This window comes from Macaca thibetana, chromosome 16 (assembly GCF_024542745.1).
Source record: "Macaca thibetana thibetana isolate TM-01 chromosome 16, ASM2454274v1, whole genome shotgun sequence".
NCBI classification, from domain to species: Eukaryota; Metazoa; Chordata; class Mammalia; order Primates; family Cercopithecidae; genus Macaca; species Macaca thibetana.
In genome coordinates this window covers 74,971,713-74,985,304 of record NC_065593.1, presented here as the reverse complement: position 1 = coordinate 74,985,304, position 13,592 = coordinate 74,971,713, and the positions used below count along the sequence as shown (strand labels likewise).

General features: G+C 40.8%; 1 protein-coding gene across 2 annotated transcripts in view; it reads right to left on the bottom strand.

The window, feature by feature from the left end:
- Window positions 1-2,282: 2,282 nt before the first annotated feature.
- The window catches only part of SMURF2 (SMAD specific E3 ubiquitin protein ligase 2), a 115,859-nt gene continuing 104,549 nt past the window's right edge, over window positions 2,283-13,592 (bottom strand). For both annotated transcript variants that reach the window (XM_050762418.1, XM_050762419.1), the window contains 4 exons: window positions 11,925-12,045; window positions 7,599-7,800; window positions 6,262-6,337; window positions 2,283-5,949 (listed from right to left, as the gene is read on the bottom strand). In XM_050762418.1, coding sequence (XP_050618375.1) covers window positions 5,850-5,949; window positions 6,262-6,337; window positions 7,599-7,800; window positions 11,925-12,045 — 499 coding nt within the window. In that variant the 3' untranslated portion in view covers window positions 2,283-5,849. The remainder of the gene's footprint in view (window positions 5,950-6,261; window positions 6,338-7,598; window positions 7,801-11,924; window positions 12,046-13,592) is intronic.

Below are 13,592 nucleotides of genomic sequence, written 5' to 3'. Positions count from 1 at the left end.
CCATGACTGTGCCAGTGAAATAGCTACTGCACTCCAGCCTGGGCAACACAGTGAGACCACAAACAAATAGCCAAGTCTGGGATTCAGGGCCTTGCTGAGGTGGGGTATTGATTCATGTGCTCCCGTCATGACTGACTGCTTTGCTGTACATAAATTGAGTTTTGAACGCTTAAGTCTGAACTTAGCCTACAGTGAGACATAGGCTAGCATTACTTTGGAAGTTCATGCAAAGCTATATGACTATCAGCTAGTACAGAGCCTGGCACATAGTAGGAGCACAGTAAATATTTGTTGAATGAGCAGCAGACAAGTCACATTTAGGGCAGATACCTTTTAAGTAAAATTTAAAATCTGGTCTGTCTAGTTTGCTACGAATGTTAACATAGGAATGTAAAGTAACACTTTTCCTGTGTAATTACCTCCTCTAACCTGTAACTAGGCTCTTGTTCTGTTGCATATATCCTATTGTATATACATGTATTGTAAGCATTTGGTATATGAAGTACAAATCAATAGTGGGTAACATGGTTAACCTTCATTACAATGAAGGGACAAACTTTTCAGGTTAAACTTCTGATCATTAGTCAAATCAAACTTTTGGATAATTTGTAGACTATTATAATACGAAAATAAATAAGTTGTTTTTGAGTCAGGGTCTCAAGTCTGTTGCCCAGGTTGGAGTACAGTGGCTCAATCACGGCTCACTGCAGCCTTGGCCTCCAGGGCTCAAACGATCCCCCCATCTCAGCCCCACCTCCAGCAGCTGGGACTATCAGGCATGTGCCCCTATGCCCAGCCGGTTTTTGTATTGTTTGTAGAGATGGGGTTTCGCCATGTTGCCCAGACTGGTCTCAAGCTAGGCTCAAGAGATTCACCTGCTTTGGCTTCCCAAAGTGCTGGGATTACAAGTGCAAGCCACAGCACCCGGCCTGAATTTTTTTTTTTTCTGAGACGGAGTCTTGCTCTGTTGTCCAGGCTGGCGTGCAGTGGTGCAATTTCAGCTCACTGCAACCTCTGCCTCCTAGGTTCAAGCAATTCTCCTGCCTCAGCCTCCTGAGTAGCTGGGATTACAGGCGTCTGCTACCACACCTGGCTAATCTTTGTGTTTTTAGTAAAGAGGCGGGGTTTCACCATGTTGGCCAGGCTAGTCTCGAACTCCTGACCTCGTGATCTGCCCACCTCGGCCTCCCAGAGTGCTGGGATTATGGGTGTGAGCCACTGTGCCCAGCCAAAAATCTTCAATATAGTAAAACTTTACAAATTTTAGATAAAACCAGTAAACACAGCAATGAGGGACAAAGCAAAATAAAAATATTCAAAAGAATATAAAAGTATATAAACAAAAGCATGCTCACCCTTTGAACTTTAATACACTGCTACTACTTACATGTTGCCCAGGTTTTCCCTTCTGTTGTACCCTATGCTGTGTAGACTTACACAGACCATATTCATTCCTTTTCTATCCATGGAGTTAGCTGGACTTTAGTCCACTATCATTATTAAAATCCACGGCTTCGGCCGGGCGCGGTGGCTCACGCCTGTAATCCCAGCACTTTGGGAGGCCGAGGCAGGCGGATCACAAGGTCAGGAGATCGAGACCACGATGAAACCCCGTCTCTACTAAAAATACAAAAAATTAGCTGGGCGCGGTTGTGGGCGCCTGTAGTCCCAGCTACTCGGGAGGCTGAGGCAGGAGAATGGCGTGAACCCGGGAGGCGGAGCTTGCAGTGAGCCGAGATCGCGCCACTGCACTCCAGCCTGGGCGACAGAGCGAGACTCCGTCTCAAAAAAAAAAAAAAAAAAAAAAAAAAAAAAAAATAAAAAAAAAAATAAAAAAATAAAATCCACGGCTTCTAGAAAAAATACAATTGATTTCTCCTTTTCATTTTGAGAATTTTACTGCTCGACATACCAAGGTAGAGCTGGCAAATGTGAGTCCCTATCACAGGCCTGCCCTCCGGAGCAGAGATGTATTACAGCAAAGATGGATGCAGACTGGTGACAGGACCAAGATGCTCTTCCCCACTAACCCCTGACCCCCTCAGAAATCCACCTACGTGCAGACCCCAATAGGTACTGCCAACCGGGCAGTCACCACGGCCGGAGAAAATGGGCGCCTCCTCCGCTCTGCCGGGAGACAGAAAGGAGGCCTGAGCTCTGCAACATGACAGAGGCACAAACTCAGGATGGCATGTGTTCTTGAACTTTTCATTTTGTGACTCATGTTGTCACCCTCCATAGAGCCAATCATAAATGTTTTCAAAACAATTACAAACCCAATATTCTTTAAAAACGTTGATGCTGTGACAGTGCAAACAGCATTGATTTTATTGCTCGACTTCGGCATGGGCACATACATAGTTAATTTTTAAAAACCATTTATACAGATGTTATTGATAAAGCTCATGTAACAAATGAGTGAAAATACAAAGAATATCAAAGCTAAAACACTCTGTAATAAATACAAATACAATGAAAATGATAAAACTTTGTTTTTAAAGTCAGTTTGAGAGAAGAATATTACATAAAGTGAACTAATTACATCTAGAAATAAAACAACTCAGCATTTGGAACAATCATCCTAACATGTTAAATACCACAAATGGCACCCGTTGACTGTACGCTTAGAAAACAAGCAGAAGGCGCTGCTCTACCAAACTAAGGATGGCTGGAACAGCCTCTAACTCCCAACAATGCAATCAGTCCTATGCACTGGAAGTTCAAAGCCCAGATTAGTGTTGTAAAGCGAATTACACTGTATTTGAAAGAAGAGCATCTTGTGCTCCGGACTGTAAATACATGAAAGAAAAAAAGGCTTGGTAAAAAACCCATTCGGGGCAACAAACTATGTGCAAAACAAAATGTACACTATACACAGCACTATTTAAAAAGTACACCAAGATACAAGGCCCTCTGAGACAAGACTCACCTCTGTACTGCCTGTGAGCTCTACGAAGGAATCTCTGTTCATAACTAAGCATTCATGATGGAAAGGCAAGAGTATGAAAACAGGTATCACATATCTGAAATAACAATACAGCCAGGGGGAAGACAAGAAGAAACCAGTTAAGAGGGACACGGAAATAAAGATTCACATTAAACATGAGGTGCGAGCCCATGGTTCAGTAACACATTGGGGGTTTCTGCTTAGCACCTATTTGGAAGTAATCGGGTAATGTAACTTTGAAATGGAAATCTAAATCGTGTTTATATAGATGATGGTGATAGCATAGACTCTTACAGAGAGTAATTTATTTATTTTTGGGGGGAGTAGGGGGGATGGAGTCTCACTCTTGTCGCCCAGGCTGGAGTGCAGTGGTGTGATCTTGGCTCACTGCAGTCTCTGCCTCCCAGATTCAAGCAATTCTCCTGCCTCAGCCTCCCAAGTAGCTGAGATTACAGGAGTGCGCCACCACGCCTGGCTAATTTTGTATTTTCAGTAGAGATGGGGTTTCACCATCTTGGCCAGGCTGCTCTTGAACTCCCAACCTCAGGTGATCCGCCTGCCTTGGCCTCCCAAAGTGCTGGGATTACAGGCGTGAGCCATGGTGCCCTGCCAATTTCTTTCTTTTAAAGCTCTATTAAGTCATTAGCATAAAGTTAAAAAGGCACTCAAAAAACAATGGTATTTGCCTGCTTTATATTGTATATTAAAATAAGTGATAGTAGCATTTCATTATTACTGCATCCCTGTCAGTTATGATTTATATATTCATTATGTACTTATTTTTTACTGAAAGATTTTAAAAGTAGGCACAATTATAAACTGCACTAGTGCTTTAATATAAAAGAGATGGGCCTGCAACCAATAGGGTACTACCATGACAGCTGAACATTACTGATTATCAAATAGCATAGAAACCACCTTCCATACATTTCAAGATGCTCTTCGGTACTCAGAATGCAATGTAAAAAAACAAATTGTTTGAGAGGAAAAAGGCAGACATAAGCATATTACCACTGCACAGTTACAACTATGACTAGCTTACTTGTAGCAGTTGAATGTGGCCAAATGAAATACACTGAAGTACTTAAAAACTACACAAGTAGTTCTCAACTTTTTTAGAGCAGCAAAATCTCCACTTCTTTTATCCCATCCATTCCTCCCCGCCCCGCTGCACCCCATGAAAGCTTACTTGAAATTCCAATATACATAAGAGAAAAACAGACTGTTCTGGGTAAAGGGGGTGGGGATATGAAGCCTGAGGCCCCTGCTAAATACCAACTAGGCCTTCCCCCTCGCTCCCTCTCTTTGCCCCTCTTCTCTTAAACCATTACTCCTGAAGCACCTCTGAGGAACTCTTTGGCGCCAAGAACACAGACTGAAACCCACTCCATCACATGAAACAGAACAGAGGACCTATTTACTTCATAACTTTAAATTCTGCAGCTTAATTATCTCATGAAAATTTGCTTATTTCACATCAATGTAAAAAAAACCCTTGAATAGTGCATATTTCTGATGATTGAATTTAAAAATCCAATTGCGATTTCAGATTTTTTCAATCCCTCACCCCAGAGTTTTCATTGCTTCTGGATCATACAACATGCCACACACCTTGAAAGCTAAATCTGGACGTTTCAAAATCAAATGCAAATCTTCAACACGAAGGGAAGTGGGATTCCCTTCCAAAATGAACTCTTTAGTTTCAAAGTAATTTATGCCATCGAGTTAGAATCACTGTTCATACTACTGCCCCTCAACCCCACTTCATTCTGTTAGGTAAAAGCAGGATTTTCTAAGCTTATTAATAATCTTTAAGCAAAATTCTTCCTTTTTCATAATTTTACCCAATTAAAATTATGAGCAGTTAACACTTTAGGATAGTTTTGTTAATGGAAACTTATACTGTAGTCAAAATACAATATAAATTAGGTGCACTTGTCAGAGACTTTGGTTTATAGGAATAGTACATATATTAAAGATAAGCTGACCCAGCAAAATAATGAAAATCCCATCCCATCCACATGCTGTGAGAAGCTATAAAAATGCAGTATTTTAAGATTAAAAGTAAATCCAAAATACTAATCTCATTGATTCAAGATAAAAACATTAGTTTTTTTTGTTTGTTTGTTTTTAAAGAGTCTCTTAAAAACAGGGAGCCCCTGAACACATCTTATTGTCGCAAATAAATGACTAAGTTTAGACTAAACGTTTGCATTAGGAATTTGACAACCAAAATTATATAGCTGTATTCCAGGAAATTCGTTCTTGAAAAATGTAAAAAAGACCCACTTAGACTAAGCTGAAACATATAATGCAAAATATAATGCTCTGCCATAGAAAAACACAAACATGTAAATGGCTTAATTTCTTAAAGATGATTCTTTTAGCCAACTGTTTACAAAGGTAGAATAGTTCAAAATAATTTTTTATTTTTATTTTTTACAAAGAGCAAGTACAGGAGCTGTTCAAAATTATGTATTCAATCAAAATGAAATGTGACTTGTACCGACTGCTGAAGTTGTCTTGATGTTTGAGAGACTTAAAATCTGTGAAGCAATTTGAATAGATTACCTTTTATAAAAATAGTAGTAGTCTTTAAGTGTAGAATACTGCCTAACTCTGGAAATGTAGGAAAAGTCAGCATTCTTTAGGTTCAAGATATTAAGTTTAAATAGCAGCTGAATGTGGCCTCATGGCAAAGCATAAAGACCTTTTTTTCCTTGAAAAGGAATTTCAAAATTGTCCTTTCCCCTCACAGTGTCCTAAAATGTAAAAAAAAAAAAAAAAAAAAAAAAGGGGGGGGGTTGTTTTCCTGTATTTCAGCATTCTTTGAAACTCTGCTGAAAGGAGACTGTCAGTCAGGGTTGTATAAATAGAGTCCTGGGCAAATCCTTGAAGCTCGTCATTCCACAGCAAATCCACATGTTTCTTCAATGGCTGTTAGCAGCTTTTCATATAGCTTTTCATAGCTTTCATAGGGCGGAATGTCTATTCGATTGAAGCTGTGAATAAGCAAATCAAATTTTACACAGTTCATTCATAATAAGTAAACTGGCCCAGCAAGTGTATACCAATATAGCCACAACACTCTGTCACACAGAAAACTAAAAGGTATTTCTCTAAAACAGAGGTGACCACTTTTGAGTTTTCCTACCAGTTTTCGAATAATCTTAACTTTAAATCGCTTAAGCTGCTTATCATTCCCTTTAAGGGCTCATTCAACACTAGTAAGTACAATAAAGAAAAAGTCCAATCTGTTCGGAACTAACACCTATGTACATGGAATGGGGAATAAAGCTACAAAAATACCTTACCAAGTGTGGGCTTTCGGCAGGTTGTCTGTGCAGGCATCAATCTGGTGTATGGTAAAGAGTCTCGGGCCTGCAGCACCTGCAAATGAAGGAAATGTGGGTGAAATCACTGCAGGTGCGTGCATTCGTCGCCACAATCTTAGAATAAAACTGGCACGTAAACCACAGGATCTGGGGATAGAGGAATGCTAATGAATCCGCACGTACTACCAAAGGGCAGCAGGAAAAGCATCTGGGTTTTGAGAGCCAGAATTAACCTTGGATAAGGCTTAGATTCCATAATACCTTTGTATTTCCATTTGAGAAAAAACTCGAGATTGAAATCTCTTTCCCAATTTCTATATTTTAGAGAAAATCAATATCCCAAAAGCATGAGAAGAAAAGTAATCAGGAAAATCCAAGGTAAAATACATAGGCACACATTCAAAAAGATGACCTAATGCGAATTTAGATTTCATGACTCAAACTGGGCTGAGCGCAAAAGAGCCGTCTATAGAATCCATTTCAGTTCGCACAGACACCCCATATAAATACACGTAGCAGAAATACAACCTCACTTTATGCATCTGGGCAGTGTGATGCTGAGGAGCTCTCCTTACAGAGAAGGGCTGCACAGCTGAAAGCAGGTTCGCCCCAGGGATTTCAGAGCATGCGCTGTGGGCAGCACTGCCGAATTATGTACCAGTCTCGCTCTGTATGTCCTTAGTCATCACCAGCAGCTTTGACAATGAAGTGCTTAAGAGGTAAAGGAAGCAACTGCCACCCAGTGAAGCGCCACAATCATTAGCAATATTACAAGCTCATCCCAAAATTAACCAGCTGATTCCACGGAAAACCATTCTTTAAAAAGGAATATGGTTGTAAACAAATGGTCTGATGCCATGCAGTAATTAAAATGTTCTGACCGAACAGATGGTTTCCATGACCCATGCTGCTTCTGTCTAATAAAGAACTGAAAAGTAAGGGGAGAGGCATCCCAGGCAGGTAAACATTTTCACCAGGTCGAGATGTGAACATGAAAGTGAATGACTTCCCTTACAGGAATGTGCAACAGAATTAAAAGTAAGGTGACCAGAAAACAAAAGGCAGAGCATCACTACGTACGGTCTCTAGCATGCGGCACTCACTACAATCAGAGAAGCCCACACAAAAGGCTCTTGGGAGGGGAACAAGAGAAAGGAAGGAGAAGGTATCACAATGTGAGAGTCACAGGTAAGAAGTGAAAAGAGAATCTCTAAGCACACGGTTTATAAAATATCTACACAGACCCCATACTGACAGACCTGGCCTCCACCCCTGGTCCACCTGCCGCCCAGCTTGCCTGCCCCTCAGGCTGTTACCTTGCAATGCTTTGAAGCCCTGCAGAGGCACTCGAGAGGACCCTGTCACAAACTGAAGCAATCGTGCTCGTCGCTCTTCATCAAAAAACTCCACAGCTTTCCAGAACCATTTGACAATGTTGCTGTCTGGTGTACAGTGTTTTAACCGGGTGTTTACCTTCCAGTCACTAACATCTATCTTTCCAAGTCCACAAATAATAAGCTGTGAAAATAGTACACAGTAATGAACCTGTGGAAACCATAGCCAGGTCAAAAATTCCTCAAAAGAGAACTTCAGATTTGTACTGCTGGCTCTCATTTGGTGGTTCCTAATCGAAGTTGCACATCAGAATCATCTGAAAAGCTTTTCAAATTGACATACCAGGTTCTAGGCTCAGAGATTTTAATTCTGTGCATCTGGGGTGACAGTTGGGATCTATATTTTTAAAAGTTCCAGAGGTATCTACTCATTGAAACTCCCTCCCCAGGGTCTGAGAACCACAGCTGTGATAGACTTGACCAGGTAAAAAATTGTGACTGTTTTATAAGTTCATAATAAAATTATAAAACTTTAAGAAAATGGACAGCAATTGAGATCCAAAGAGTAAATACAGTTGATATGTGCCTTATTTGGACCTGTATCATCTACTAGTTTCAATATCTATTAGCTTTGTTGATTGAGAGCAATTCAATCAATGTCCTCTGCTGTAATATGGCAGTAACATCCATTTCACTACATCCTGTGGAAGGAACCGATAATGCACAGAAACTTTAGAAATGGGTGTTGAATAAGTGATTCATACAATTTGCTTAATTTTTTTTTTTTTTTTTAAAGACAGAGTTTCGCTCTGTCTCCTAGGCTGGTGTGCAATGGCATGATCTAGGCTCACTGCAACCTCTGCCTCCTGGGTTCAAGTGATTCTCCTGCCTCAACCTCCTGAGTAGCTGGGATTACAGGCATGCGCCACAATGCCCAGCTAATTTTTGTATTTTTCAGTAGAGACAGGATTCTGCCATGTTGGCCAGGCTGGTCTCCAACTCCTGGCCTCAAGTGATCCACCTGCCTCAGCCTCCCAAAGTGTTAGGATTACAGGTGTGAGCCACCACGCCTGGTCTACATTTGCTTAATAATCTTGTTTTTTTTTTTTTTTTTTTTTTTTGAGACAGAGTCTCGCTCTGTCGCCCGGGCTGGAGTGCAGTGGCCGGATCTCAGCTCACTGCAAGCTCCGCCTCCCGGGTTCACGCCATTCTCCTGCCTCAGCCTCCTGAGTAGCTGGGACTACAGGCGCCCACCACCGCGCCCGGCTAATTTTTTGTATTTTTTAGTAGAGACGGGGTTTCACCGTGTTAACCAGGATGGTCTCGATCTCCTGACCTCGTGATCCGCCCGTCTCGGCCTCCCAAAGTGCTGGGATTACAGGCTTGAGCCACCGCGCCCGGCCTTGCTTAATAATCTTAAACTGATATTAAAGCACAAAATACATGAGCACATTGATACAGACCTCTGCTAAACACATCCTGATGGGAGGGTCACACAGATGAACTATATCCAAATCATTTTGATATTACTAATACATCTCCCTAGGGTCCAAGACTAACTCACCATACTAATCTAACATGTTTATAATAGCGAATTCCATGTGTACTATAAAACATAACTTGCAAATCCTAGATTTTATAGAATTAATTAAACCCAAGATTAATGTATACACCGCTAAAATAAATGTTATACATATCGTCTTTAAAAACGGGTAGGGTGTGGTGGCTCACGCCTGTAAGCCCAGCACTTTGGGGGGACAAGGCATGCAGATCACTTGAGGTCAGGAGTTCAAGACCAGCCTGGCCAACATGGTGAAACCCTGTATCTACTAAAAATACAAAAAGGTAGCCGGGCGTGGTGGTGAGCACCTGTAATCCCAAGGCATGAGAATACTTGAACCTGGGAAGTGGAGGTTGTAGGGAGCCGAGATCCTGTCAGCCTGGGGGACAAAGTAAGACTGTCTCTCCAAAAAAAAAAAAAAAAAAAAACAAAAACCCCAAAAAACTGTTAGCCAGGTGTGGTGGTGCACACCTGTAGTCCCAGTTACCAGGGAGGCTGAGGTGGGAGGATCACTTCAGCATAGGAGTTAACCGTGAGCTAGGATCATGCTACTGCACTCCAGCCTGGGCAACAGAGTGAGACTCTATCTCAAAAATAAAAATACAAAGTTTAATGATTCAGGCCCGGTGCGATGGCTCATGCCTGTAATCCTAACACTTTGGGAGGCAGAGGCAGGTGGACTGCCTGAGCTCAGGAGTTTGAGACCGGCCTGGGCAACATGGTGAAACCCCCTCTCTACTAAAACTACAAAAATTAGCCAGGCATGGTCGTGCACACCTGAAGTTCCAGTTACTCGGGAGACTGAGGCAGGAGAATCGCTTGAACCCGGGAGGCGGAGGTTGCGGTAAGCAGAGATTGCACCACTGCACTCCAGCCTGGGCGACAGAGTGAGATTCTGTCTCCACAAAAAAAAAAAAAAAAAAAAAAGAAAAAGAAAAAGTATAATGACTCATTAGCAGTAGAAACTATATTCAAAACCCTAACCCTACCAAATAAAGTCTCCAGTAAGGCTTCCATAGGGTTCTGAAATAAAATCTCCAACAAAGCTTCTACAGGGTTCACTGAGTTAACACCACACTGAACAGGGAGGAGGTTATCCGAAAAGGATTATGGGTGTGTTTAATGACATAAAAGACTCCTCCTAAATTCTTTTCCTCAGAGGAATGGCAGTTAGAAGGCCAAATCCTCGTTTATTGTGTAAAGAGATGAAAATGCATTATATTGCAACCTTATCGGCATTCCTGCTGCGTTCTCCTCCAACTACTTCCTTCTGGCTATTTTACTATGAACAATTCAATCACAAAAGGAATGGGGAGAGTATTAAGTAAGACCAACCTTTTTAGATTTGTTTGCTAACAGGTCTATTAACAGATTTAGTTAGAAAGGACATTGAAGGCAGTGAATAAAATCATGTTTCAAATTATTAGTAGACTTCAAATATTTGTGTTATCCCTAACTACTAAATACATGTGGGAGCCTGAATAGAATTAAACCTCATGTTTCTTAGTAGTTCAGTAGGAAATTCAGATGTATTTGTCAAAGGTCTTAATTACAAAACCAGACCTGAGGTGTTTAAGGGACAGCTTTAAAAGGAAACAAAAAACTATTAACTGTTTTGTATGGCTGTTAATCTAAAGACATTTAGAGGCCAGGTATGGTGGCTTACACCTGTAATCTGAGCACTTTGGAAGGCCAGAGTGGGTGGATCATTTGAGGTCAGGAGTCCCAGACCAGCCTGGCCAATGTGGTGAAACCCTGTTTCTACTAATATAAAAATCAGCCGGGCGTGGTTGCGGGTGCCTGTAGTCCCAGCTACTTGGGAGGCTGAGGCAGGAGAATCACTTGAACCCAGGAGGTGGAGGTTGCAGTGAGCCTAGATCATGCCACTGCTCTCCAGCCTGGGCGATTCTGTCTCAAAAGAAAAAAAAAAAAAAAAGATACAATTTCTCCTAGGTGTTTTAGTTATTTTCTCAATGATCTTGTCTATCAAATGCTTTCTTGCAAGCTTAGTGTAAAACCAACTGAGAGTAGGCTCTTACCCAAATTCATTTCAATATGGTAGATTAATGAGGTTTTACTTAACTAAATCAGTAACTACTAAGTTAAGGAATAAATATATATTGGAAGAATGTACATATAAGTCATGAAATCTGTTTAAAATAAGAAAGTACAGGATAGAAAAATAAATTTTAAATGTTCACAATATAAGAGAGATTGCTCACAGCCGGGCATGGTGGCTCAAGCCTATAATCCTAGCACTTTGGGAGGCCAAGGCAGGCAGATCACTTGAGCTCAGGAGTTTGAGATCAGCCTGGGAAACATGGCAAAACTTTGTCTCTACCAAAAAAAAAAAAAACAAGAAAATTAGCCAGGCATGCTGGTGCATGCTTGTAGTCCCAGCTACTTGGGGGGCTGAGGTGGAAGGATCATTTGAGTCCACGAGGCCAAGGCTGCAGTGAGCCATGACTGCACCACTGCACCCCAGCCTGGGTGACGGAGTGAGACCCTGTCTCAGAAAAAATAAGAGAGAGAGAGAGAGAGAGAGAGATTGTTCACTCACAGAAATTCCAAAGGATGAAAGGCCTTCAAAAGCATGAAAGACTTTTCCTGTGAATAAGAATTCTCAAGCATAGAACCATGAAACTTAGAAAGTACCAGAAATATGACTTTCCTATAAAATTAAGTAACAAAATAATTCCCAATCCTTTCTTGTTATACTAGTGATGTTATAATACTAATGCACTAACCTCTAACTCCTTCTCATCAAATGTCTTCAGCAAATGTTGTGGAATTACTTCATTAAATCCTTTCTGCAGAGCCAGGAATTGAGCCTCAATGCCTCGTAAAAATCTCCAGTTCACATAGAGCCTGTAAACATTAGGCAGGATTGGGTATAATCACATATATTTTCAGATCTGGTAATTATTATAAATCTCTACTTTAGCAACATTGCATTTTACAAGCATCTAACATTAATAATTTAGCCTAAAGTCTAAAAATAAATCTCAGACTAATGGGGATAAATGATCCCTGAGGTGTGACACAGTTCAGTGTTGATGAAAAGTGGTAAACTTCTACTAACAGCAGCAGCATCAGCACAGCAACCCTTCGAATCAGAGAAGCTCCCAGGAAACAGGACGTCTACTTGAGTCTTGATGAAATTTCTTTCTAAACTTACAGCATACATGCCAATAACTAGAATAAAGAGCTCTTTCACTCAAAAATGACTATTTTTTCTGATTTTACTTGTAAATGTAATTTGAATGTGTTGGGTGTTTTGTTTCTATTTGAGGGAGGTCTGTGGGAGAAGAGGAGGTAGATAATCCTCAAACCAAAAATGAGAAGAAACAGTAAAAGCCAATAGCAAGTGCTTTTTGATTAAATAATCATTGTTCTCTAGAGGATATAAAAATTCTGGAAGATGTAATTTTACCAATAAAAAATGCACTAAACTACATCTACTGTGTGACTGTATGATTTATAAGTGAATTGCTTTTATTTATCTACCTACCCAAGAAGACCTCTCCATCTCACACATCACAGAACTTACTCATCTGTCAAATTTGTTAACATTTCCAAATCTGGAGAAATGGTTCTCCACTTCAAGAGAGAAGTTACTTAACAATACATCCTTTGGAGGACCATATTTTTGTTTGCTGGGCTAAGGGGACAGAAAAACTGTACAACTGTAAAAATTTTTCTTTGTAATTTTTAATCTCAAAACTGTAGCTGGCAAGAGATTAGTACCGTGTGCTGTAAACACGACTGAACCCTGGAGAGTGGGATCCAGGGACTGAGTAGGACACACGAGGTCTTGAAAAGGAGATACTGCTAAGACTTAGGAAATTCTCATTTGTTCTTTCTTTTTTTATTATTTTAAATTTATATTAGATAGAGTTTCGCTCTGTCGCCCAGGCTGGAGTGCAGTGGTGTGATCTCAGCTCACTGCAACCTCCACCTCCCAGGTTCAAGTGGTTCTCCTGCCTCAGCCTTCAAAGCAGCTAGGATTACAGGTGCCTGCCAACACACTTGGCTAATTTTTGTATTTTTAGTAGAGACAAGGTTTCACCATGTTAGCTAGGCTGGTCTCAAACTCTTGACCTCAGGTGATCCACCCACTCTGGCCTCCCAAAATGCTGGGATTACAGGCATGAGCCACCACACCCAGCCTGTTCTTTCATTTTTTAAAGTAGAAATGTAATACATACTTTTTATGCATGTAACAAAAAAACAAACATTAACTATGGAGACAGTAAAATATGAAAGTCCATTCTTTTACCCTCTTTCTCCTCCCTATTTCCAGTCCCATCACCTCCACTCCCTCATCCTAGGCAAAAACTTTATTTGACTGCAGCCTCCTGAACATCTTCAGTATAATTATAAAAAAAAAAAAAAAACAGCCAGGCACGGTGGCT